This window comes from Lepidochelys kempii, chromosome 7, assembly GCF_965140265.1.
Source record: "Lepidochelys kempii isolate rLepKem1 chromosome 7, rLepKem1.hap2, whole genome shotgun sequence".
Classification (NCBI taxonomy): Eukaryota; Metazoa; Chordata; order Testudines; family Cheloniidae; genus Lepidochelys; species Lepidochelys kempii.
In genome coordinates this window covers 12,874,449-12,902,277 of record NC_133262.1, presented here as the reverse complement: position 1 = coordinate 12,902,277, position 27,829 = coordinate 12,874,449, and the positions used below count along the sequence as shown (strand labels likewise).

The 27,829-nt window shown below is 40.2% G+C and overlaps 1 protein-coding gene across 9 annotated transcripts in view; it reads right to left on the bottom strand.

Annotated features, from left to right (window-relative positions):
- Positions 1 to 27,829, bottom strand: part of CHL1 (cell adhesion molecule L1 like) — a 201,264-nt gene that overhangs the window by 41,114 nt on the left and 132,321 nt on the right. For 8 of the 9 annotated variants that reach the window (XR_012159765.1, XR_012159764.1, XM_073351144.1 and 5 more), the window contains 11 exons: positions 24,962 to 25,084; positions 23,399 to 23,569; positions 20,161 to 20,208; positions 16,695 to 16,815; positions 13,403 to 13,587; positions 6,718 to 6,849; positions 5,053 to 5,190; positions 3,930 to 4,041; positions 3,315 to 3,481; positions 1,298 to 1,463; positions 158 to 282 (listed from right to left, as the gene is read on the bottom strand). Coding sequence is in view for 7 of the 9 variants with exons in the window: in XM_073351144.1 (XP_073207245.1) it covers positions 158 to 282; positions 1,298 to 1,463; positions 3,315 to 3,481; positions 3,930 to 4,041; positions 5,053 to 5,190; positions 6,718 to 6,849; positions 13,403 to 13,587; positions 16,695 to 16,815; positions 20,161 to 20,208; positions 23,399 to 23,569; positions 24,962 to 25,084 (1,488 nt within the window). In the remaining 2 variants the exon portion in view is untranslated. The remainder of the gene's footprint in view (positions 1 to 157; positions 283 to 1,297; positions 1,464 to 3,314; positions 3,482 to 3,929; positions 4,042 to 5,052; positions 5,191 to 6,717; positions 6,850 to 13,402; positions 13,588 to 16,694; positions 16,816 to 20,160; positions 20,209 to 23,398; positions 23,570 to 24,961; positions 25,085 to 27,829) is intronic. The other variant, XM_073351140.1, reaches the window with a different exon arrangement.

Here is a 27,829-nt window from a genome sequence, read left to right as displayed (position 1 = left end):
CTGAAATTAATAGATGATGCAGGTGCTCTGCATCTCTGAAAACCAGGCCACTGATGTTGTATAAATTGAACTGAGTGTGTAGAAAAACTGGTCTGAATTACAACATTGTTTAACTTTTTGGATGTAGCGTGCAAACCAGGGGGGAAAAATTACTTACCAAGGACTATTAATTGGGATTCGGCTGTGACACTGTCCAGAGATGTACTAGCCACACAGGTGTAAACGCCTTGATCCTCTAATGTCACACTTGATATAAACAACGTATCCATTTCAGTAATTATCCTTCAGGACAAAAAAGAAATTACATAAGCATGAGAGAGAGAGAATTGGAAGAGAAGCATATTACTGATACACATTTTTTTCCTGACGTTCATGCACGCCTTTGATAACAGACACATTTGGAATAATACAGTGGTGGTGTATGTCTGTTATTTAAAATTGTGTCTTAGCTGCAGATATATTACACATTGTACTTTAGAATATTACTTTTGTAGCAATTTAGAGCTCAGAGTTAGATCCTCAGCTGGTGTAAATGGCATGGCTTCATTGTCTTGAATGGAACTATGCTGATTTACCTCTCAATGAGGATCTGGCCCTCAGTCTTTATGCATGTGCTCAGTCATATTATGTGGTGGAGCGTGGGGGGCTGTACCTCTTCCGTGACTAAAAAATAAAGGAATTGTCCATTCTGGACAATTCATAAGATTAGGGGCCCAATCCTAGTCATATCAAATTCAACAGCAAAACTATATGGAGAGCAAAATTCAGCCCTCATTTCATTTATTCCTATGCTTAGGACACAACCACTCAGAAACACACTGCTTTTAACGTATACTATTTAAACTCATGTTTCTAGCTCTCGCTAAGTATCTAGCACCCCAGTGTTGAACAACTGGGGTGAAATGCTGGCTCCGCTGACCTCAATGATAAAACTCCCAGTGGCTGCAGGGGAGCCAGTATTTCACACTTGGATAAAGGGTAGGCAGCCAAGTTTGAAACTTCATTGTGTAGGGTGCCTGCCAAATGAGACATACTGCACCACTGGATAGCAAGTATATATGAACCTACCTGCAAAGCTTGGTTCAAAAAATAAAATAAAATCAAAGCTTTAAAATATTTGAAAGAACACGAGTGCATTCACGAAAAGATATGCACTGCATGAACAGCTATGATATGCACAGACTTGGCTTAAAGCTATAAAAAATATCCTATCCATAGGGAACAAAATTAACCATGCTACACATAACACAGTATTGTTTCAGAGTCAAAACAAGGAGAGGTTTTTTTTCAAGATTACCTGCCATCTTCTGTGCTGTTGATTTGCAACTCATCTCCATCTTTCCTCCAGGATAATTTAAAACTTTGTTTCAAGTGTGAGTCATATTCAGACTGACATTTCAATAAAACTGAATGTGATTTCAACACTTGTGGGTTTTCAGGAGTAACAACAAGTTTTGTAGCATCTGGTTGATCACAGAAAGATATTCTGATTAGCAATATACAGGTGATTGTCCTACATTTTCACCAAGAAATTCAAATGCAGAAAATAATCATAAGAGCAATATACCGTAGTTTTTCTACACACTAGTCAAATTAAGGAGGAATATTTTGATTTGAGGTTGGGCTAACATTTAGTGTACTATAAAAGCATTTTCCTTTGAGTTCAATTCATATCAAAGAGGATCATACAGCCAATCAGGAGTTTATAGGAAAATATCACAGGTGAACATCCTAGCTAATGGTCTGTTACAGTATATGACAAAATAAATGAGATAGAAAAACTTGACTACGATTTTTATGCCCAATCCTATTTCAAATAGACGTTGGCAATGACCCAGAGAAAATTACAAACGAATTAAAGTCAAGTAGGGAAAAAATATCACAATCAAGTTAGTTATTTTAAAATCAATCTGAATGAAGAAACAGAAGACTAAGTAATGGAAAGCAATTGGCTACATTGCCATACAGTGAAAAGTAGCTTTGTGAACATTTCATTGCGTGTTCCCATATGTATAGTCTCTCATTAATTTCTAAACAATTGTGTCCAGCTGACAAGTAAAAAGAAAGGGAAGAAAACAAAACAAAACAAAACAAAACCTAACTACAAAACCTGCAAAATCATCTTTCGCTCAGTCAAACTGCAGTCTTTCCTACTCATGCATCATTAATAGTTCTTCAGGCTACACTAAACCCTCTGTAACATGTGCAGCCCATTGACTTTAGATTATGTTCTCAACTGTACCTGTCCAACACTATCCTCCATTTCAAGACACACACACAACCCCCCCCCGCCCTCCCAAACCTGTGTTAAAATGGAGTTAAAGCTCAGAGTACATATCAGTAATTTAAAGGTAACACACATTACAGGAATGCTATTATCATCCCAAAAGCCAAACATTACAAATCCAGCATATCCACTGAGTCTCAGGGCTGATGAGAGGAAGCAAACCCTCCCCTCGACAGTGCTCAGGCCAATATAGGAATATGGAAAAAAACTCCTTCCCAGTCTCAAAAAGGCTACTAGTATAATGCCCACAGCAAGTGCCCCAAACCCAGATCCTGCTGTAACCTGAGAGAGTGGAGGGGGTTATCATTCATGTTGTTGAAACTTGGCAGGTGCCCAGTGAAGGTACTCATGCACTAGGGGATCCAATCCCCTGACAAATTGGAATTGGTGGTAGAGTTTGGAGAAGACAACCCCTAAAGAAGTGGGAAATGGGGTGGGAGGTTCCTAATGTCTGGTACAACAAGGGCCCAATACCCATGCCCTCAACAATCAAAAGAGGGGAATGGCAGTGGGGTTGCAGCAATGCTGCTGGGACCAGGTTAATGGTGTGGAAGGGGATGGGATGACGGCCATGCTCCACACGGTGGTATGGATTACAGAAGGAAGTTTGATCTGCACTGGACAAGTTATTGCCAGATAGTTCCCAGATGTGTTAGTTAATAAAGCTATGACCTAGTTAAGCCGCATTCCTTGTGCCTTGTCATTCTTTTTGCAGAGCCCAGGACAATGCGAAGGTCATCCATTCATGGGGGAAGTACCATGCACAAAATATGCAAGAGTGCATACCTTGTCTTGATTCTTGGACATTCCTTTCATTAAACCTTGCATAGTTGTCCCTTGCATCATCCATACATGATGCTGCTTCTTTTGCTGGACTGGGTCCTTCTGAATCAAGTATTGCTTATAAACCATGTGATAATTTTTGATGCAATTGCAAGAAGCAGAATATCCCTCTGTTTTGGAATACATTTTCTCGAAAGCTTTAACATGTTTCAAAGATGTGTCTATTCATAAAATGAGAAGTTACCTCTGATACCCAGATTGGCAGTGATTGCACTTTTTCCAACCAAATTTGTCACCCAACAAGTGTACGACCCAGAATCTTCTTTCTTTGTCTCTCTGATCTCCAAAGTGCCATTTTCATATACAGTGTACCGCAGACCTTCAAGTGGCATTGTGCTGTCATCCCTCATCCTAACAGTATAATAATGGTTACCAATTATTTTCAAGTCTTGGAACCAGGCTTTCACACCAGGAGAAATTTAGGTTTAGCGATTATTGCAAAGGAATAAGATGAAGATTTCTGGATTCTGTTCCCAGCTACGCCACGGAGTGGCTGAATATCTCTGAGCAAGTCACTTTAGCCACACCATGTCTCAGTTTACCAGCCTATTGGATATTATAATACCTTCCTCAAACAGATGTTGTGGGGTTTTCTAATTTTGTACAGCATCATGCCTTGAGATCCTTGGATAAAAAGCTTGTTTAAGTCCACCATACTGATATTATCTTATTCATTATTAAATTTAACTCAAACATGATGAGTGAAAAGTTTCAATGCATTTGTACAGCTAAATAACATGTTCAATATAAAACCTGCGATTTAAAACAAGCAGCAGGCAAACAGTTATCAATGGCTTACCAAGTAATGACAGCAGAAGGTGAAGCAAAAACTTGACAGTGCAAGAAAGCATTGAAACCAACAACTGTGGCATAGTCTTCACTGTCTGAGGTTAGCACTAATGGAGCAATATCTGCAAAACAGAATGTAAATCAGTTATGTTATGCTTCGGAGTTAGAATCAAACATGTTATTTCTCAGATCCTCTTTCCAGCGCCCTCCTTGCCACTAGCCCCACCACAAGTACAAGTAACTGGGCTGGTGAAAGAGGGAACTGCACAATGAGGAATCCGCCCAACTCTGGACCTTCCAGCTGTCCTACCACTGCTCAGTGCAACTGCAGCTCAGATGCTTTGACAGCTACTGCCACCAGCTCATAAGGGTCGATGGCTGGTGTATCTACTTAATGAGCAATTCATTGTCATACTCTCTCTCTTTGTACCGTGCTCCTTCTCTGTAGCTAGTCCCTGGCTTCCCTCTCAAGCACCACTCTGCAAACACAACAGGAGGATGGTTCTATGACATGCTGGGGCTGTAGGGCCTAGGACATGCTCCAGAAATCTTGGTCTGGATGCAGAAACTACATTGGTTCTGCTGCCAATGTGGATCGCTCCCACTAAGTCAATTCCCAGCATCATGATTGTTTCTTAAATGAACAAACTGATAATAAAAATTGAAGTTCCAGATTAATGATCTGTGTAATAATATAATTGTACAGTTAAGGGCACAATCCCGGTTCCACACCATAGGTCTCAACTCAACTATCAGTTATTGTTTTATTTAATAGAAGTCTTTGAGCGAGGCACAGTTCTTAAACTAGAGTGTACACGAGTCATTCTGTGCTTCCACTAAATGTATAATATCGTGCATGTGACACAAGGCTCTTTGAATCAGATTACACAATACATTGCATCTCTTCATATTTTGGACCAATGCAAAGTTACAATGAACTTGTTAGAATCCTGAGGTTAACAATGAAAGCCATAGAACAACAGCCAGCTTTGCTAAAACATTAACAACTATGGGCCTGATCGTACAAACTTTTACTCCCACGATTTATCCTCATGCAGTGATTGGTGAACAGGATTGGGTCCCTTGGCAACAGCATCCTTTCCATAAAGAATCTAATGTTGTGGGGTACTTACTTAAAACATTCACATTGGCAGTGGCAAGGATGGCACCATGCTTGTTAGTTGCCTCACACTGATACACTGCACTGTCCTGCAGTTGTAGGTTGGTAATGCTGATCTCCCCAGCAGAGACTCTGCCCCTATAGGTCCGTTCTTGAAAAGAATCAAACCATGTCAGTAGGATGAGGAATGATCAGCACTTTGAGTTCACAGAGCATCTCTCAACTGCTTCCATTTCAGATGCATGCCAAAGGGACAAGCTGCATTTTCAGGATTAGGCTAACAGTTCCCCAACCACCAGAAAGCTGCTCTAAAGCATTGCACATGTCATCATTCCCATGGGGAAAAAGAAGTGGATAACTTGGCTTGCAGTAACATGTTTATCTCCAGAAACATTTTATCAATGACAGAAATAGCACAGTTTATATTTTGTATGTGTGTGTGCAGATTTCCAGAAGCACCTAAGGCATCCGACTACCCAGTTCTCATTAAGAAGAATGTCCAAATCACCTAAAAAAACTTTGAATTTCAGTCATACTGTATGTTCTTTACACCTATAAACACAGTATGATGGGATACTCCAGAGATCGGCAACCTCTGGCACGTGGTCCGTCAGGGAAATCCGCTGGCAGCCAGGATGGTTTGTTTACCTGCAGCATCTGCAGATTCAGCCAATCGCGGCTCTCACTGGCTGCGGTTCATCATTCCAGGCCAATGGGGGCTGCGGAAAGCGGCATGGGCCTCCACTTCCCCAAGCCCCTGTTGGCCTGGAACAGCAAACTGTGGCCAGTGGAAGCTGAGATCGGCCAAACCTGCAGACGCTGCAGGTAAACAATCCATCCCGACGGATTTCCCTGACAGGCTGCGTGCCAAAGGTTGCCGATCCCTGGGATAGACGGTGTCCTGGATAACTTGGAGTGAGAATGGATGGGCCATGCTGCAGATTGCCTCACTCTGGGAGGAATTCTGATTTTCTCAGCTAGAATTCATTAGAGGGGTTCAGCATGCAGCTTGCTATGCTGGCTAGTTCAGGTGAATCTGTGACAGAGAGAGAGAGAGAGAGAGAGACATGGCCTAACCCTTCCCCACTCTTATTCAAGCAGATAGTGCCAGTGGAGGAACAAGGAGGGAGCAGGGTCTCTACTCTTCAGACACTTTGTGGCTTATCTCTGTGCTAGTCTATAAGGCTTAGTGGGGCCCTAGTATTGTAAGAGACTGATCCATGTTCCTAAAGATGAGAAACATACCCTGACTGGACATAGGCTTTAAATTACAGTTGTAGCTTCCATATTATTGTTGCTTTAATTCTACTACCTTCATTATCACCATGAAGTATTCACTTTGGCTAAACCAGACAAATCAACTGTCATATGATGCATTTCGATTTATGCACCAACTTTTGTGCTGGGAGTATAGTATATGCTAATCTTGTCCAGCTGTCTGAGTGTAACCCACACACCTTCTGGGTGTGGTGTTCTGTTCCATCTAGTGGCACCGAGACCACTTAGAAAAAGAGTTAAATGAGTCTGCTCTACAGCCTTAGCTAACAACCAGTTGGCTTTTAGCTCATGCAGTAGAGGCTCATGCTCTAAGCTCCAGAGGCCCCCGGTTTGATCCCACCCGCCAAAAACCGGTGTCTTTCGGCGTTGCATGAGCACACTATTTTGTATCCTTACTTACTATCAATAGGTATCCCATTACGTTTCCACTTTATAGTTGGCTCAGGTTTGCCAGTAGCTTCACACAATAGCAAAGCAGTTGACTTTATACTGTAAACATCACTTGTGGGTTTCTTTATCCACTGAGGAGGTTCTGTTAAGAAAGAAAATAACATTTCAGCAGACGTTACAACGAGTAGGAATAAAAGTTCATGAAGATGTTGCTATCACTAATGTCTTCCAGCAGATGGCACACACTATCTACTATTGCAGAGCAAAAAGAAAAGGAGTACTTGTGGCACCTTAGAGACTAACCAATTTATTTGAGCATGAGCTTTCTTGGTTAGTCTCTAAGGTGCCACAAGTACTCCTTTTCTTTTTGCGAATTCAGACTAACACGGCTGTTACTCTGAAACCTGTCACTATTGCAGAGCAGGTTCTCTCTTAAAGGATAAATATATTGTCTTATTTTATTTTGATTTATAAAACAATTCTACCAGAGAAATTAAAATAAAATATACACCATTCTCCTCTGTTTAGATGGTGTTTGTTGAAATTAAATGCCAAGTAGAGGTTGTCAGAAGTGGACAGTGTTTTGAGTGAAAATGCTGAGCTGTAAGTGCAAAGCTAAATGTTAGTGCACCAGGAAGGCTGGTGAAAATGGCAAGGTTGCTTGGTTTGATATTTTCCAGAAACACCCTCAATATGGAACTCTTAACAACAGACATGCAATGTAACCAATGTAACGAAAATGCAAATATCTATTCAAACCAAATCCTCCCCTTGGATGTAATCATGTGGCTTCCACTGACTTCAATGGGACCTGGATATAGGTCTCTGACGGAAGAACCTGCAGTCTTAAGAATATTTTGGTGACTCAGGGAATGCAGGGGCTGAATCCAAGCTTATCTCTTTGCATGGACCAGAGAGGTTTCCTGGGATTTCTGACACCTTTGCATCATCCTCACAATAGCCAGAAACTGGGATCCTAGGGGCCTGATCCAAAGATCACTGAAGTAAATGGGAGTCTTTCTATTGACCTTCAATTGGCTTTGAAACAGGCCCTAAATGTTCAAGATAGAGCAGTTACCACTCAAAAGTCAACAGTGCTAAAAATTGTCCACATGGTGGTGCCAGAGATGCAGTGCTGTACTGACATCTTTCCTTGTTCTTAGAACAGGAAGTAAACACTATGTTTATGTTAATGAGGAGAATAGAGTGTGTAGTGTGGTGTTTGTTTTGGTAGGGTTTTCCTTTTCTTTCTTAAATATGTAAACACTGCTATGTGTTCACATTAGAGAAGGTCAAAGCAGCAGGTCTTGCACCTGGAGCAGAAGGTGGGGAGATCCTTGGTTCTTAGAAGAGTTTGTTCCACAGTATGGAATCAGTCAAAACTCTGTCTCTTGCATAGACCAGCTGTACTGAGAAGTGGTGTTGTTAATCACAGTCCTCATCCTAGAGCTTTAGGCAATCTTTTAGATATTCAGAGCCCAGGTCATTGAAGGTCTTGAGGATAAGGACCAAGACAGAAATGAGATGGTGACAATACGCTAATACAAAGGTTCCCAAAATGTACCCCAAGATCACTGGTTCTTGATGGAGAACTACTGATAGTCCAAAAGAGCCTGCCTGCCACATGGTGCTAGCTCCTCATCTCCTGCTGCTCCGTTGAATTAAAGAAGAGCTAAAAATACACAGCTTAAGTACTTTCCTAATGTTTTTCAAGTAAGAAACTGCTAGAGTTGCCTCATCGATGTTATGCAATTCTGAGTCTATTAGACAATTTCAGTATTAAAATGTAGTCCACACCATGAAGACACTAAAGAAGCCCTTCTCGATTAGGAAGAGGTGCTGTGCTGCCTATTAATATATTAAACGCAATGGCCTCAAATATGAACATGCACCACTTGAATCTGCAAAATCCCACATTTATGCCAGCAAGTTGCTGATTTGTGCGAGCAAGATGAGAAAAGGCAGCCACCTCCATGGGCAATTCACCCCTCTTAAAACAGCTGCGAATCTGGGGGCTGTGATTACAATTGGCGTGTGTGATTTTTTTTAAATGATGCCCCTAGTTATATTATTAATTACTATTATTCTGACAATAAAGACGAGACACCCCAACCAAGATCAGGGTTATGATGCCAGACATTGTGCTAGTTAAAAGCTTCAGAGGTTATAAGCATTTTAAATTTTGGCGGATTATATTCAATAAATAAAAGTGTTTGAAACCATGACAATTTGTTTTTTTTTTTTTTTTAAAGAACCTCTCTCTCAGCAACAACAGGGCTTTTTCTGTCACCATTCTAATGTTCCAGGCTCTATCTCTTTTCAAAAAGAGAGATTAAAAGGTTCAAGCAGTCAAACAATTTGCTGGCTGAACATTTCCATATGCTTTGTCATAATTGCTTGAATCTTGGCCCTCAAACTATTGTAGGATTAGTAAATAGGCTGCCTGCAAATGCCATTGCTTGAGAATGCTGTTATGAAGTCTGAGGTTTTGTTTGGACATGCTTAAGTATCAGCAAGAGGACACAACGTGGAAATGAGAGCTAGATTCTGATTTATACTCTAGCAATAGGAGAGAGAATGGGCAGAAGAGCAGTGCTATTCTGTTGATATATCACTAGATAGTGGCATGGAGAGTAATTTTTCTTACTTGTTTAATTTTCTCTCCCTATGCACATTCATAGAGGAAAAACTGTCACATCCACAGATGCTATAAAGTGGTGTAACTCCACCAAAGTCAATAGAACTACACTCATTTACACCAGTTGAGGAGCTGACCCCATCATGTGCGCAGAGAGAGAATGAGACTGAATATGTGGCACTGTGATGGATGTTAGTGACATTTATTGGTTTGAAACTCTAGAAAAGGAGACTCTTTGGGCTCACTTGTGCCTAACGTGTTGCATGGGAGGAGACTCCTAATAGATCTAAATCCTATTAGTGGTATCAACCGACATTGGTTCTATGCAGGGGAGAGGGGTTTAATAGCACTCATAAAAAGCATTCTTTACATGGAAATAGCGGTTCTAGGTTTTTGGGGACTTGCTGGTTAATGAACAGAAACAATAATTCATCACATAGCTTTTATTCCTGTAGAGATCTGTGGTCAACATACTGAACAACTTAATTAATGTTATTTCCCTTGCATTTTACTTTTTGAAGCTCCTACAATTGCTTTGATGGCTTCAGTTTTTGCAGTTGAGAAAACCATGACCAGATTGTTAAAATATTCAGCTACTGTAGAGACGTTCCATACCATCTGGAATGATTTCTAAGAGTCAGCAACTTCCACGACAGGAGCATTTGAAACTTCTCCAGGCCGTGGTGTCCCATTCCTCCCCACTTTCAGGAAGAGAAATAAATATTATACAAAACAGGGTTGTGTCAAATGACAGGGAGTGATCAGTCATATCATATGACAAAATGCTGTGTAGATACTTGAAAGGCTGTTCTTCCTCTCTGGTTGCCTGCCTATGGAGAAGTGAGGAGAGATGGGGAAGTGAAGATTAAAATCGAGCAGCTGGCAGATGTGGATTGCTTAATAGCATAGGAGCACATTTCTCTCAGCAAAGTGGAGTCTCTTTTTTAGTCGTGGCAAGTGAAAAATGTTTTTGCTGAGTCTTTCAATTATGTTTCAGTATCTTCCTTCCAGAGCTATTTTGGGTGTCTTACCCAAAATAGCAGCTACATTAGCATGGCTGATAGTAACATTACAAAATGATAATATCACTAAATGTTGTACTCTGCTCTGTGGGGAGAACTGTGAGCCCTGCTGTGTGCCTGGACACAGCAATACGGGGGAGTAAGGAGTCACCACATGGTCCTGCATGGGCTACCCACATCCCTGGAGCTTTCTTAGTGATGGAGGGAGGAAGAGCAACTGCCAGCAGGCTGATAGTCCCCCTGTGAGCAGGTGGTGGGTGAGTGGGTCCCCCAATGCACACATGGAGCAATAACCTGATACAGAAAGGGGGATGGTCCACATCCCTGTGCCCTGGAAGCAGAAATCACATTGTGACTTTCACGTTCTGTCGCTACTCTATTCCTGAAGGAGCAATGTTACACGTTGCCCTGTCCTGCAGCTGGATCGCCCTATTAACTCTGAAGAAGAGGCATTTATCTGCAAACTCATTCTGTTACTCATCCTTTGTGTAACTATGGGGCGATGCTTTTCTAGACTTTATTTTGACCCTAGATCGTTTCTCTCTTGATTTACAATGGAAGTGTTTTGCATTGTTACCTAACCCACCCAGTTTGCATGATGCCTATTGTAAGATACTACACTGGCTGGTTTTATCACTCAGTTTCACCTTCGCCAGTAAATAAATAAATAAATAGATAATAATAACGGATAGGAAAATGCACACATCTGTGCAAGCTCCACTGATTTCAAAAGAGTTACACTGGAGTTATTATGTGCTTTGTTATGCTGTTATGTGATATGATATGTCACTATTTTAAGACTGAATCTCTTCCATGATGCCTATGAAGAAGTGCTAGCTGCCAATGGCTAGGTATGCAGTGAGCTGAGACTTCTTTTTATTGTGTCATAGTTTGCTCCATTAACTTGTCCACCCGCCACCATTTGTTTGTCTCATCCAAATGGTACGTCTTGTCATAGCATACACTGCAAGCTAAACTGGGTGTCAGGGAACTTCAAAGGAGCCACAAGCCTCTAGTTCTTGGTTTGTACTGGACAAGTAAGTTCCTGAGCTTCCTGACTTTTTCCTGGGCATGCACCATGCCTTATACAGTGGTGCCCTAATTCTTGAGCTGTGTACCTAGGTGCTATCATCATATTATTATTTGCCTTGCAAAAGCAAAGAAAGGCATTGTGCTTTATTATTAATCATGGTTTGTTAAGAGTTGACAGTGTCCTTGGCCTATGGACTTTATCACCTAAGTAAATCCAGAAAATACACTGGGAAACTTCAAATGTGATGCTCATGTAAAATGATTCACGTGGGCAGGAAGGGGGGTGTTGCTGTCCCTGGGGATAGAACCTGGACATGTTGGTCTAAAAGCATGAGCCTCAATGGCCTGCATGGAAAGAACCAGGTATCTTAACCAAATGATGCAGCAGACTCATAAAAACCTTTATGTGGTTCAGCCACTACAGGTCAACAAAGCTATCCAGAGTCAGCAAGGGCGACGCTAATAGAGCAATTGTTCAACAATGCATTATTTTAGTGAAGGGCTGGAGACAGTAATTTGTGTTGGCATCTTACTGGTAGGAGCTGGCCTCTCTAGCCTTTGTGGAAGCAGAGATACAGTTTGCAGATCTAAAGTTAGACAGGCCCCCAGGCTAACGTACACAGATAGTACAGGAGTAACGATAACATTAATGAGTGAGGATATAAAAAACTGCTGGGAGACAGATTAGTAGGGGTTATAAAACAGAGCAAGTAGGGAAAAGTAAGAAGATAGTGAGTTCCTTAGCTCCTGGGGAAGACTGTTTGCTTTTGCAGTCAAGAGTTACAGTCACTTAAATTGTCCTGTTATGTTAACTTTGAGAGTATTTTATTAATATTACAAGTTGTAAAGGTTTGTCATGTGAGACACTGGCTCGTGTCATGTCACCTTCGGCTACTTCTACCAGCTAATGAAATTACTCCTTCACGCCTCTGCTTTTGACGCTGAAGATCATGGACACTCCATCCCTTTTGATGACCCAAGGTAAGTTCATTTACGGATGAGAGTGTCACAGGGAAGTGCTCTAGTGAAGATCAGCATTGGCAGGAAAAAAGTAGGCATGGGTGAGGGATTAGAAGAAGAATGAAATCACCAGGTGCACTGGAGAGGAAGGAGTGGTTCCAGACGTGCTGGGTAGTGTGACAGTAGAATTTGGGTTCTGAAGAAGATGAGGCCAAGGGATCACAAAGATGAGCAAAATTAGCAGAGTAAAAAATGAGCATTGGAGTGTACCACAGTGGCAGAAATATAGGAAGCAGCAGAGTCCCGCAAGTGAGACTGAGACGTTTCAATACAATGTGGTAGGAAATGAAGCAGATTGTTCAACTGTGATATTTTGAGAAACCTGGAGGGGAGCGAGGAAAGAAAACTGCAGTAATCTAGCTGAGACATCACTGACACCTTTCAAATGGTGGCAAATATAATTAAAATGACTCTTTGTGACTACGTTATGTTCCCATTATTGAGGCCAGGATTGTTTCCCCTAATTTTTCTTTTCTATGCAAGATGCTTTGGATTTATCAGACAGACTTTACTCTCTACAGATTAGGAGTTATATTTGAATAAAGCGTGCAAGATCCAGTCAAAGTTACTATATTAAAAAAAAAAGTAAATTATACCTCTGATAGTTTCATAGATTTTAAGGCCAAAAGTGAACATTAGGGTGCCTAGCCTGACTTCTGCATAACACATGTCACAGAATTTAATCCAACAACCTGTGCTTGACTAAAGCATATCTTTATATTTTAGATTACTGTTTTTGCATATATTACCATTTTTACTTCCCATTCTACAAAATCTTCATGGTTTGTAAAAAAAATCATTTTACATGAAATTTAATGCTACACTGTGCAAATATAAAATCATAGGGCCAGATCCTCAGCTGGTATAATTCAATGAGGCTCCACAGACTTCAATGAATTGTGCTGATTTACAGTGGCAGAGATTCTGACACCCTTGTTTGTTTATTATTCAAAATCTAAAACCCATTAAAATATAAATGGCACCTTCCACGTGAACTTGAAACTCATGTTTCACTCTCCCCATAGAATTGCTTGCGGTGCACTCATAAGTTCCTTCATCTGCTGCAGATACTTGTTCTATCTTTAAAACCTTTCCAAAACTTTCTGTCACTGCTCTGTCCTTGGGCAAATCTCTACCAGCCTTGATCCAGTTAAGATGCGGAGTTGGGCTAGCAGAAAAAGAAAGAAGATGTTGAGTTTAATTTAAAAAAAAAAAAAAGAAAGAAGTTGTAACATTTCACATCAGTATAACTACCGAATGTTGAAATTTATACATTTCCCTTTGCTAGATCATGATGTCAGAATTCTCCAAATGGCCCTCCTTTGTGTGCAGAGCTACCCATTTTACTCATTGAAACATCCTGGCTGGAGGTTTGATATGGTCCATAGCTGCTGCCTGTTGTTTAAAAGGGACCTGTGTACAACGAATCCTTTGCAGCTGACAGTGGGTCACAAAACAGGTTTGCATCCCTTGTAAACATAGTGGCATGAACTATAGTAGAGGCACTGAAGCTTGTTTGGGACTTCTTGCAGACAGACAAGGGGGTAAAGACTTCATTAAAATAACTCCGCTCTGTACTCGGCCTGATTAGATAGGGCTAACCGCATGTCACAGATGGCTGAAAAAGCTACTTTATATTTTTAGAAAGTTAGGAGCGTGCTCAGAACCAGAGACACTGAAGTACAAGACAGATTGCTGTCTGAACATTCCCAGCTGGGTTTCCTGACCCCAGCACCATACATGATGCATATACACAGTGTCATATCTGCTTACTCTTGTGTCCATCTGTTAAGATGGCAAAATGCCCAGGCACAAGCTACTCAAAGCCCCAGGTACCGAGAAATTATGTTCCTTTATGAGCAGCAGGGATAATAGTTCAAGTGTCATATTTTCTGCAAGAGAGTTCATCCCTGACACAGTACTGAAACACCGACACTATGAAACCCCTTAAATTTCATCAACACCAGTTTAGATCTTTGTACCTTCTAGAGGAGGTTGCCTGCCATTTTCAAGATCAGGGTAAAATCCTCCGAGATCACAAAGTGGCAATATATTTATTGCCATTAATTATTTTTCGATTGACTGGTCCTCATTTTCGGAGTTTGAAACTTGTCTCAATCTAGCCAATCTAGTTCCTCATTGACATTTGCTCACCACACAGAACAGGGATGAACTGCAGGGATGAACTGCAAGGGGAGGCAGGTTGGGGGAATATACTTAGAGTCCGTTGAAAATTTGTCATTTTTTTTCCCAAAGAAAAATTTCCCAATTTTTTTTCCTTTTCGACTACAAGATTTTTTTTTCCATTTTGGCCTAATTTGTTCATGCTTTGATGTAAATTTGTTTTGTATTTCATCCCCACCCCAACTTTTTTTGTATACTTGAAAGAGGAAGTACTTTTTCTCCCATGTCATGGGAAATTTTGAATGAAATGTAAATGTAAAGTGTTCATTCCTTTTTAAAATGTTCATGAAGTACACTTTCCCTTTCTCCTACCAGCTTTAATTATTACACGGGGAAAGTTTTATGAGGAAATTTGCAGAACAAGTCCACATACTGTCCTTGTTTCAACCAAAGTGATTGGTTCCTTACATTCCTGAGCATAAAATTTATAACATATTTTTTTTTAAGAATTCATCAACTGGATAAAAAGGAAGTTCACAGGCAGTGAACTAGACATGGATGTATTGCAAAAAGGAACAAGAACCCATTACAGTTACTTGGAATGAATCCAACAGAGATGAGTTGCTCACATGCTCTCAGAAAATGGCAACCAATTGCAAAGTCATAATCTTGTCTAGTCAAAGGGTGAGTGATGCCCTTTCAAACAAGCATGGACAAACAAGATGCCCTGAACATGTTTGCTCAGGCAGATAAACACCCTGATTTTGCAGTTTATAATGGGAGAGAATTGCACATGCTTTAATATGGATCATTTATCTGCTAACCACAGTGAGCACACAAGGATGTGGAGTTCAACAATACAGGTTGTAAACATGATGATTTAAACACCCATTCAACAGAGAGCTCTATCACACATCAACCAGGAGCAAATGTGTTTTCCCTGTTAAGTTTAATGGTTGCAGGGCTTTTAAGCTTTACCTAGTTTTCCTCCCACAACCCTTTTTGGGTAGAAAGTTGCACACATAAGTACAAGGTAAAAAGTGGTGATCAGGATGGAGGGCATAGGTAAACCTGATCCCATGTTGATGAAAGTACTGCTGTACGGCTGCCAAGTTACCCCTGCCCACTTGGAGGAATCAGGGCTTAGAGGAGTATTCACAATTAAACGCCACATCATCATCATCATGAGGATTGCACTTCAATCATATCTGCTTAGACTTTCCCATTCCCCACTCATTTTCCATCCTGCACAATAAAAAAGATGGCATACCCCTACCTGTATCTATTTGTTGCATCTTGTCTTAGATTATAGATTCTTTGTGGCAGGCATGGTCTTTTTGTACAGTGACAATCACAATGGGGTACTGGGCCAGGACTAGGGCTCCTTGGCACTATGGTATTACCAATACTAATAATAATGGGGTTTGAGATTTCCATTCAATGCAGAGGGCTACGCCTAGGGATTAGTTATGCCTGCATCCATGCATTGAAATTGGCCCAAATTAAACTTGAACACTCCCAAATATGAATCTATATCTAATTTTGCAGATGTCCCTTATCTTTATCATGGGCCAAACAGAAAGCCCTGAATCAAAATGCCCCTAGTCTTTTACTCTGTTGTTGGGTTTGTTTCTGAATGGGCATCATGGAAGGCAAGAATCCTTGTACGATAGTGCTCAGGAAATTGAAATCTCATTGAAGGTGGAAAAGCTCAGGAATTTATTGATACTTAATCAATACTCTGAACTGGCCATGCTAGAAAAGAAAAAAGGGTGGGTTTTTTTGGAATCCACACTGTGGAAGTTGAATCAATTCCTAATACACTCAAAAGAATAATAATTTTCAGTGGTCACCATACTGGAACATCTGCAAAACCAGTGATCACAGGATGGATAAACGACTGTGATATGCCAGTTACTATGGCAAATGCCGATTCTTTAGTTATACTTGTCCATAACCTGTACATGACTCACTCGCCAACAGGAAACTTTCTCCATTGTAACTCTATGCCAGTTTTCAAAAACTGAAAACAGAAATTTAAACAGAAATTTGGTATACAGAAAATTATATACTCTGTTGGAGAATGTATAAAGGTGCTTCCTTTTACTCTAACTTTATTTCAGAAGGTTGTTAAGTGGGTCCAGTACTCACAGCCCTTCAGCAATGCATTCAAGTAGTAGAACTCCCCCTTTGATGACAGTAACTGATGAGCTGCTACCAGAAGATTCAGGTGGTATCAGTATTTTGGGTTTTCTTTCCTTGATGAAATTAGCTAAAAAAGAGAAAAGAAAAGGGTCAGACTTTGTGAAGTAAGGTGATTACATATGTCCCTGAATCATTCTGTACCCTCTAACCAGTGCTAAAAATATTGCTTTGGTCAGAAGATTTCTGGAATATTCATTCATTCATTTTATTTATATTTGTGGTATTTTTCTAAAAGACCTACCTAGGGCTCTGTTTTTTACTTACATTCAAAACACAACTATAGTAACAGGAATAAAATTAGAACCTTCTCTTCCTCAAAACCAGAGCCCTGAACCTGCAAACCCTTAAACAAATACACAACTTTACACTCATGAAGTTCCTTTCCATCCAGCTTTCAGGGCTGGGCAGTGGCTAGGCTAGAATCATACAACAGTGGGGGATTCTTTCTCTGGCTGCTACTGTTGGTGTCTTAAAGAGGCAGATCAACCCAGAAGATGTTCAGGGGGAGGCTAGTCCTGAATTATGCTGGTACAAGAGCTCCTGGTTGCTGACAATGTTGGTTGGGAGATGTCACTCTTAAAAGGGCCAGAGTTGCAGCTGCACTAGTATGACTCCCAAATGGTATAGGGTGAAGGGGTGTGTCACAAGGGAGCTGGTCCCTCTGAGCAGAACTGGGCCCAACTTCCCTGGGTCAGAGCAGGTGAGCCAATTAAAGGGACCTAAGCTATCCCTGTGCCTATTAAGGGTTACCAGAAGGGAGGAAATGGGAGACGGAAGGGAATGACTGGGACAGGCCATGCCTAAGAAAAGGAAGGAAAACCATGGTGGAGTGCAGCTAACTCCTGTGATGGGTCCCTGGAGCAAGGGTCTCAGGGCAGCAGCCGTGGGGCTCTTGCTCCAGGAAGGGAGCAGAGCTGACTAGGACTGGGATGCTGCCAGGAACAGGCACCAGAGACTCCAACGAGAGGTGGCTTGGAAGCCTGAGAGAAAAGGAGAGTTAAAAGGCTGTTCTCTGTTGTTTTACTTGCCTATGGTAAGAGGCTAAACCATCCTAAAGGAGACTGGGTGTGGCAGCGAGTTTTTGGAAGCTGGGAAGAAGCTGGGTGACAGGGTGGCTGGGCCAGATGCTCTGTTCCAACTCTGCTGAAATCTCTTCTAATCCCTCCAAACGAAGATCCAAGTCCCATCTCTCCAGCTGACAGCCTAAGAAGAATTCGGCTTCCCACCTCACATGCCCTAAGAAGTGTGCTTCATCCTCAGACAACCTCCCTGGTTCCCAGCCAATTTTAAGAACCAGTTCAGAATTTCCTGCCATGCCTTGAAAAAACTCTATCATGGATTTGCTCCAGCCTCTCTCATGGACCTTTCTTCTATTATCATGCCTGCTCAGCTAGTATTTGCCTCCTCTCTGCTTCCTTATTTCTCCCCTCACCCACACACTCTGACCAATGGTGGTGAATGAGCGTTTCCCTTGTCTGTTCTTGCCATCTGGAACAGTCTTCATGTCTTTCCCCTTCACTAACTTTATATCGTCTTCTAAATCTCAGCTGAAATCATATCTTTTGTCCTTTGCCAGCAACTTAGAATTCGCCTTCCCTCTACAGTTGCAGAATTTACAACAACTCACGAATGCATTTGGGAATACAGCTTGAAAACAAACCACTGTTCATAACAAAACTCCTTTTTACTGTCCTGGGTTTCAGATAACCATTTATTCTAGACTGTCAACAAAAACTCAGTTGTTTCTTTGACAATACATTTTAACCATTTATATTGTTAAATGGCTATTCAGTAATAATCAATAGCCAATATGTCATTCAAATGTTTACTGATTCTTCAAGAAAAACGATTTACTGATAATTTGGTAATAAATCATTTCTATCTTACAAGCCAGTTTTCTTCTCCCCTTCTTTAATTTCTTTGGGTCTCTTTGTACAGTATGTACTACAAAGACCAGTGAGTACATGTGCTGTACACAAATGTTCGCCCACATATGCCTAGATTTTCAGACATGAATAGCATTCTTGGGTGTCCAGCATGAGACACCTGAAAAGGGCCTGATTTTCAGAAACTGTTCAGCATTAGTCCTCTGAAAAATCAAGTCCCTCTCAGGTGTTCTTAGTTGGGCACTCCAGAAACTGAGGCACTCAAAATCACTGGTTAGTTTTGGAAATGATGGACTTAATTTTAAAATATATTCTCTCTTGATAACCATGTTTGGGGGAAAATAAGGTATTTGGTAGAACGGGGTGGAAAATAGACTTTCCATCTCATGAAAAGTTTTTGTTTTGTACCCGAATTGGAACAAAAAGCCATAGTTTTGATTTTTTTCATAAAATGAAATACCTCCCAAAAATATCATTTTGAGTCACTTGAACCATTTTGTTTCACTAAACTGACCCCCCCCCCTTTTTTTTTATATTGACGCTTTATGGTTCAATTTGAAAAAAAATAAAGTAAATTTAGAAAAAAAAAAGGTTATAATACATAAAAAAACCAAAACTTTGAGATCGAAAACTATGAAAACAGGGCATTTAAACATTTTAATAGCTTTTTCCTTTAAAAAACAAACAACATTTCCTCAAAATCAATCGATTTTGTGAAAATGTTCAGTTTTGTCAAAACAGCATTTTCCAGTAGAAAACTTTCATTTAAAATCTTCCAACAAGCCCTAGTATTTGGGTTGAGAATCCAGATATATTCTCAAAAAGAAAAGGAGTACTAGTGGCACCTTAGAGACTAACCAATTTATTTGAGCACAAGCTTTCGTGAGCTACAGCCCACTTCATCGGATGCATCTGATGAAGTGAGCTGTAGCTCACGATAGCTTATGCTCAAAATAATTGGTTAGTCTCTAAGGTGCCACAAGTCCTCCTTTTCTTTTTGCAAATACAGACTAACATGGCTACTACTCTGAAACCAGATATATTCTGTTAGCTACACACCCTTATCAGTTCTATCCATATTTTCTGCTATTGTTACATGAAACATCACAGCATATTCTAACACTATCTGGTCATCATAGTTCCTTCGTGATTTTTTTATTCATCTAGCTTGAAGCTCCTCCCCTTGAAATCACTTTCTTGATCAGCAAAACTGCCAATTCTGAAAAATACTTTCTATTTGTCAGGACCACTTCTCTGAACGCTTTATTTCACATGGAAGAGAGATGCAGTAATGTTAAAAATCCTTCAGACCTCAGTCAAGATAGTAAAGACTGAGTCAATACTGATGCATGTATTCCTTATACCCAGCAAACATGTTAAAAGTATTTCCTAAGCAGTAACAGTATTTCATCTAAATTGATACAATATTTCATTTTCTAAAATTTCAGATTACCCAACACATTAAGTAGCTCTTAAGTATTCTCATTGTGAATTCAAAGGCAAAGAAACAAAACAGGTACACTCACCCTTAGTAACAGCAGCATTAGGTGAGCTTGAGTCATTAGTATGTTTAACTGAAATAAACAAAAATGAAAACCAAATGCAAATGGAATAGTTGATATAGATTAAAAGGTCAAAAACAAATAAAACATCAACCAAACAAAAAAAAAAACTACACAAAATATTTTCTTAAAGGAAATGTAAATATATTTTATATAAAACCACCAAAACACTATAATGCAAATCAACACAGACAATGAATTTCTGTATGTATAAAGAAAACAATAAAAAGATGTAAAACTCAGGAACTCTAGATTCACTAGAAAGCGATTTTATCAGTTATGTCGAATAAGATTGATAGGTTCCTAACATTCATTAAAAGATTCTATCCTTAATCCTTTCTCCTTTGTTATTTATCTGCTTCTTCCTGCTCTCAGACACAATGCCTCAGTAGGGGCACTTACGCATTTGCTTCACTTTAAGTACATACATAGTCCCATTGACTTCAACAGTAATGTGCATGTACTTAAGTGGTTTGCTGCCCTGAGGCCAGAGTGTTCCAAAGCCTGCAGGATGAAGTCCTCTAGTGTCTCTGTGACTGGAGACATTTAAACATTTATAGAATGTGATATCTACTTCTGATATTTTACTTACAATTAATATCCTAAAACATAGCACCATAGTTCATAGAAAAGTAGGTTTGGAAGGGACCTTGTAAGGCCATTTAGTGCAGTCCCCATTGCGGAGGCAGGATCAAGTATACCTAGATCAGTGGTTCTCAAGCTTTCTAGACTACTGTATCCCTTTCAGGAGTCTGATTTGTCTTGCATACCCCCTCAAGTTTCATCTCATTTAAAAACTGCTTGCTTCTAAAATCAGACATAAAAATACAAAAGCGTCACAGCACACTATTACTGAAAAATTGCTTCCTTTCACATTTTTACCATATTATTATAAAATAAATCAATTGGAATATAACTATTATACTTACATTTCAGTGTATAGTATATAGAATAGTATAAACAAGTCATTGTATGAAATTTTAGTTTCTACTGACTTCGTTAGTGCTTTTTATGTAGCCTGTTTTAAAACTAGGCAAATCTCTAGATGGGTCTCTGCATACCCCGACTGACCTACACCACCCCTTACAGGTTTTTGTCTCATTCATTATTCAAAATCTCCAATGACAGGGACTCTACAACCTTCATTGAAAGCCTATTTCAGTACTTAACTATCATTACAGTTAGAGAGTTTTTCCTAATATCTAATCTAAGTCTCCTGTGCTTCAGATTAAGCTGATTACCATTGTCCTACGTTTAGTGGATATGAGAAAAAAATATCACCATCTTCTCTATAAGAGCCCTTAGCATATTTGAACACTGTTATCAAGTCCCCACTCAGTCTTCTTTTCTCGGGACTTAACATGCCTAGGTTTTTTGTTTTTTTTAATTTTGCTCATCATTCAGGTTTTCTAAACCTTTTATCATTTTTGTTGCTCTCCTCTGCACTCTCTCTAATTTGTCCACATCATTTTTCAAGTGTGGCACCCAGAACTGGACACAATACTCCATCTGAGGCCTCCAGATGGATTAACCAAGTATTAAGGTATATGAACTTAGTATTATTAATTATTTATCTGTTTACCCCAACAAGAAAATATACCACTTGTAAATTAAATATTGAGGCTTTCATTTAGGAAGAAAATATCCCTGATTTTTTAGGAAACATAAATCCCCCAAAGTCAGATATTATTGAAACCAGAAGGGTGACTTAAAGGGCACAGCCAGCTTAAAATAATATATATTCTCAATTGATTTTTAACATAATTATTCTTGCAAGTGACACTTAAAATTACTGCAACTGAATGAGTCAAGCAAAATGGGAAAGATCTTCAGCTGGTGGAAACTGTCATAGCGCCACTGAGTTCAGTGAAGCTTTGATTACCGCAGCCTGCGAATGTGGCCTACCATATTTTCTCTGATTTTCTTTTTGTTTGTTTGACTTCCTTCAAAAGCACAATCTCACTGTTTCCTGTACATTCTGTATATAGAGTCACTTTGTTTCCTTTGTTGTTTGGTTTGAACTTTGATACACAAAAAAGAGTAAGCAAAATAAATATATAGGAATATGTAAATGTAAAACCATGACATCGGCAGTGGGACTTAGGTGCAGGTACAGTATCTGAAACGACCTTTTTCTCACTTTTGGGAACTGAACAGATCTGAAGTATCTGGTGTTCTTTTAATCTGCAAAAAACTGGGTAGCTGCAATGCCCACGAGTCAGAAAATGAACAGCTCCATGTCTCCTACCCACCCTTTCAATCAGGAAATGCATGGCATATTATGCTCAATTCCTTTGTGCTTTTTACTTCTTACTAGAGGCAGCCATGCAAACAAGTTTTCCTCTTGCTCTAGAGTAGGAGTACATTTCCTATGATTGGGAAAGCATTGACACCCAGTTCTCCTCTCCCAAGGTCATGAAAGTTGATGCTTTTGTACCTTATAAAATAATGGGGTTTATGGGGCTTTTTTCTAAACAACAGGTGATTTTGTGCATTTAGAGACGGAGGGACCATTCATGACTTCTGTTGATTCTACCTTCTCTTGAGCTCCTATCAGAAGTGGGCAGGGATAATCTTCTACTGTTTGTTCAGTTCCTCTCACAGTGGGGCACCATCCTTGGCTGGTGCTTGGGCACTATGGTAATATACTGATTACTATTAATAGAATTGAAGACAAATGGTACCATTGGCTCTCCATGGCTGAGCTCAGGAACAGACTTGTCAGATACAAACCAAGAACTCTAGGCTATGGCCATTTTGAAGTTCTCTAATACCCAGTCAGCCAAGCAAGAACCTTGTTGCATAACAGGACACCTGGAGTACTCCCTGATCATGTTAACTGCAGCTCCCTAACGTCATTCTCTAGAGCCCAATTGCCATATCCAGGCAAACCCATGCCTGGGGGAAGAGGCAGTATGGAATGCCTAATCATCCACTCAGTGGCTGAGAAGGGAGTTAGTTTCCCTGATGCATCATGATTAGATTTCATAGCTGTGGAGAACAGAAGGAAGACAATAGTGCTTTTGCAGCCCAGCAACTGCAGAAGCTTTTTATCAGTTGGATCTAGCTCTCAGAGTAAGACTTATAATATAGGAATAAGCGTATTAACATGTATTTTGTTCAGAGAGAATCATGTTAGACACATGCCACATATTTTCATTCAGTGACAAGGGGGAGTTAAAACAATTTTTAAAAGACTTACTACGTGTAACCATCAGTGTCATTGGCATTTTCTGTACAATTGTCCGCAGCCTGGGAAATGCTGCAAAGCAACAATAATCGCTTCGACTGTCATTTTCCTCCACATTTGCGAAGTATAGATCTCCCTTAAGGCTCATGGAGACCCTTTCATCTTGTGGAATGTGTTGTAAATCTAGCAAGAAAAAAATATTATAATACGGTTATGATATCCTGCCATCCCCCAATATGACTATTTACACCTCCTGTCATGTGTTTGCTTTCAGGTGCAGAATAGAACTTTGATGTAAAAGAGGAAGGAGGTGCAACATAACCATAATCTCTGTGTCCTTTTACAGCCATGGGAATGGGAGTTTATGAAACAAGAACCTAGGTAAACTTTCTACAGAAACAGCATGAATTCTCTGGAAAGTCAGTTTTGTTCATTTACTTTAATTCTGTAATTACTAGGGGATGATGCAGTGAAAATCCCACCAAGTTTCAGTGCTACAAAGGCTTACAACACTGCCACCGATGCCTTGATTTCTAGGTTTCCACTGTGCAGAACCCCAAATTATCTTCCCTGTAACTACACCTTATAGTATGTAACTACTAGACCATGCAAAGATTGTGTTGTCTCATTGTCAAACCAGCCAAATGTAGAATGAGAGCAGCTGTCTATCTATCTAGTCTGGAATCCTGTCTCTGATAGTGATAACTCCTCGGGGTGAAATCTGAGTCCCACCAAAGTCAATGGGAGTTACGTGGCCAAGATTTCACCCTAGACATTTAAAGAAGAATGTGACAGAATCCCCTAAAATAGCCAATTATGCAATAACCAGACAACAGAAGAAGGTTATTCCTAATCTTGTCAGTTAAGTTGGCTTGCCTTCTGAAGCAGGATGGTTTATATTACTGGTATATTTTATCCACTTTACTGTAACTGAATGTTCTGATTATCTGTGTGTGTCTAGCCCTTTCTAAAACCCTGTTGAGCTCTTGCACTCAGTGTTATCTTGTGGCAATGAGTTTCACAGGTTAATTGTTATGTTAAAAAGCATTTTATTTCATCAACATCAATGTTTTGCCTTTCAGTTTCATTGTATGTACATTATGAAAGGTGCAGAAGATGACCTGATTCACCTTTTTGTACCATTATTACCAGTACCTTTCCATGTGTCTAACCATTCTTATTACCGATCTCTTAAATCCCTCTGCTATATCCTTTTTTCAGATGAATGACCAGAACCAAACAAAATATTCATATTGAGGGTAAACCTTTGATTTATGTAATGGAATTATAACATTTTAAATATTGATTTATATCCCATTCTTTAAAAAATTCTGGCAAAAGTCCCATGTGACTTCATGGGGTCTGAATTTCAATCCTGATAATACTGCTTGTTCTTTTGATTGCTGTTGCACATTAAATAGAGGCTTTCACTGAGTTGCCTACAATGCCATCCATATATTTTTCCTTAGAGCTTACACTTTTAATTTTCATCAGTTATGAATCTGTAATGAAACTGATCTTGATAGACATTTTAAGAAAGGCCTGTTATGTGTTGTGTCATCAAATGTTACTTACCAATATTCATCCAATAGATATGCAAAGGTGGAATTCCTCTGGGAGGATTACAGTGCAAAACCACAGCATCACCATACTCTACCTCAATTGGCTCAATCTTTTCTTTTGGGAATTTTGGTACACCTATGACAAAAAGAAACAGTTTCCTTCATTTTCTTATCCTTAGCCCCCTTTTATGCAAACAGCACATCTACCCCATATCCTTCCTTTTGTTCTCTGTATTAAGTAATATTATTATGCGCATAAAAGCAAAAATTGGCTTGGCATTTTTTGAAAAAAGAGCAAGACGACAAGATCCCAGCAAAAGAGTCTGTAATACACAAAGAACAAAGGAATTAGTGTAACAGAAAGCAAAGTAATGGTGATGTTAAGGGGAAGTCTGGCATAAAATCTGCATGTATGACTCTACATCAACCCATCCTGGTACACATTTTTCCTCTATCCTCCACTACTCGGGGGCATGCTGGAGGCTAGCAAGGGCAGGACTGTGGTTTGATGATCCTCACTGGCATAATGGCTCCCAGGCAGTGCAACTTAAGGCAGTGCAACTTAGAGCAGACTTTAGGCAGCTGCTATAACTTGTGCAAGGGGCTGGCTTGGTGCTCAGTCAGCCCCAGAATTAGAAGAGGCAGAAAGGTAGCTTAGGGTGATCTTTGCTTCCCCCTCTCTCAGGTGTGCAAGCTTTGCTGTGGCACAGCTGCAGACTGCCCCTACATAATCTTTAGGGTCTGATCTTGCTATCCTTGTACATGTAAGCAGTCCTTTTGACTCACATGCACAAGGGCTAATGGATCTAGCTCTTAAATATAGACCAGTTGATCCAATAGTTTAGGACCTGATTCAATGGCCAAAATTCACTGAAGTCAATGGAAACCCACAAGGACTGCGTATAAAGGACGGGAACAGCAACCAGCCCAGCTGCAAACAGCCAGCTGCAAACAGAAACAAAGGACTGTATCTTGTTTGTCAATCTCATGCGAGCATCCCCACTGAAGGCACTGGTGCTACATCCACAAGTAAGGTGAGTAAGATTTGATCCTGGAATGAGCCTAGAGAAGCCACAACTCAACAAACAAATTCATGTGTTAAATATAACCACTCTTTAAGCAAACCAAGGTGAGACTGCTTCAAGGCAGACACTGAATCCTGCTTACATTTGAGGCAAGTTAAAACTGGTGGAAGGTGCAATTCTGTCAGTTCAATACATAATTAAGCAATAGTAAAAGAATGAAATAATCATGGCTATCAAGAGCCAAAGGGATATATTAAAAAGTGCCAGCTTTGCACACCAGTTATTAATGTGAACTCCAGTGCAATGCAACTGTATATTATATCACGTTTAAATGTCAAAGCTCGTCTGTGCCAGATCCTCAGCTGATGTAAATCAGTACAACTCCACCAAATTCAATGGGTTGTGCTGATTTACACCATCTGAGGATCTGGCCCATGGTCTAGGAGTAGGTTACAATTAAGGAACTGAATGCTTATTGGGGATTTTACATACAAATATTACGAGATAGATTGAGACTGGTATGTGTAGTTCCATAACGAAGCAGGATGCAGGACCTACCTGCATCTTAAGTTTGGGTGCAGAGGAGAAAACAGAAGCTGTGTGCCTGATACTTCCTGCCCCACTCTGAGTAAGTAGCTGGGAGGAATTAGGGGAGAGAAGCATGTGGGGCCACCTCCCTGCAACATGTATGCCAGCAGATCTGGCATGCTGTGGCTCCAAGAAGTGTTTCTGAGTTACAGTTTCTTCTTAAATTCCTTCTGTGGTAACACTAGCTAGTCTGAACTGGAACAATTACAACATGATGTTGATTGCTTGAGTAAGAATTGTGTATAGATATTACTGGCCGAAAGGAAGGCATTACTCTGCCATAAGATAAAATGGAAGGAATGTTCTCACACTTACCATGGATCATGAGAAATTATATCTACCAGTCTTCTATTGGCAGAGAGATTAACAATTTTAAAAATCTCCAGTTTATAAACTGAGTAAGGGTCCCTAACAAGCAGTAAAATGGAGATCCCATGAATCTCACCCACTTCATGAAGGACAACAGCGAGAATACTACAGCTAGCTTCCTTCCCATAGCTTCTTCACTCCTTAAGCCCTGCAAGGTACACCCAGTGACAATTCCCGTTCCTGCCAGGTACACATATTAGGCTGAAATTTAGGTCAGCTTCCAACCGATTCTCTTGCTGAGGCCCACTCTGTCTAATCAGCTGGAAGGCAAAATTTTCCTACATTCTGTGTGCGGGGAGTTATTAAAAACGAAAAAAGCTGATTATATTGTTACCCCTTTGTGACCCAACCAACTACTCAAATGTGGTACCCTGTGGGTTGTTTTATTAAGAGAAACTGTTGACAGTCCATTATTTCTTTGATGCAATCCTGATACAAGAAGAAAACAACAGGAGATAGACTTGGAACGGTGAGCCAAGAAACTCTTTCAGCCAGCACTTAAGCCAGAAGCTCTCTTTTATCTTTTTCTCAGGGACACACTATCAGAGCTTTTCTGTCTGGTGCATGCACACATGCACAACCCTACCCCAGTCATTGTCCTGCCCCGGTGTTTGTTATCAGCTTTAGTCAGCCTGGCCAGACCACTGCCTAGGCTTGTCATGCTGGTGCAGACCCTGGACATTGCTTTCCATTATTTCATTTATCAGTATAGCCCGGGTATTGAATGGTTCCCACATTTAGCCTGAATAGACGCTGCTTAGTACACCCATCAACCCAACCATCAACTCCGTGATCTATGCAGCCACCAGCACCTCTGCACATAACATTATCTTAAGAACTGGCTGTGCTATATCACTCCTAAGCGCATACAGGTGTGCAACTTTTTTGCAGTATTCATC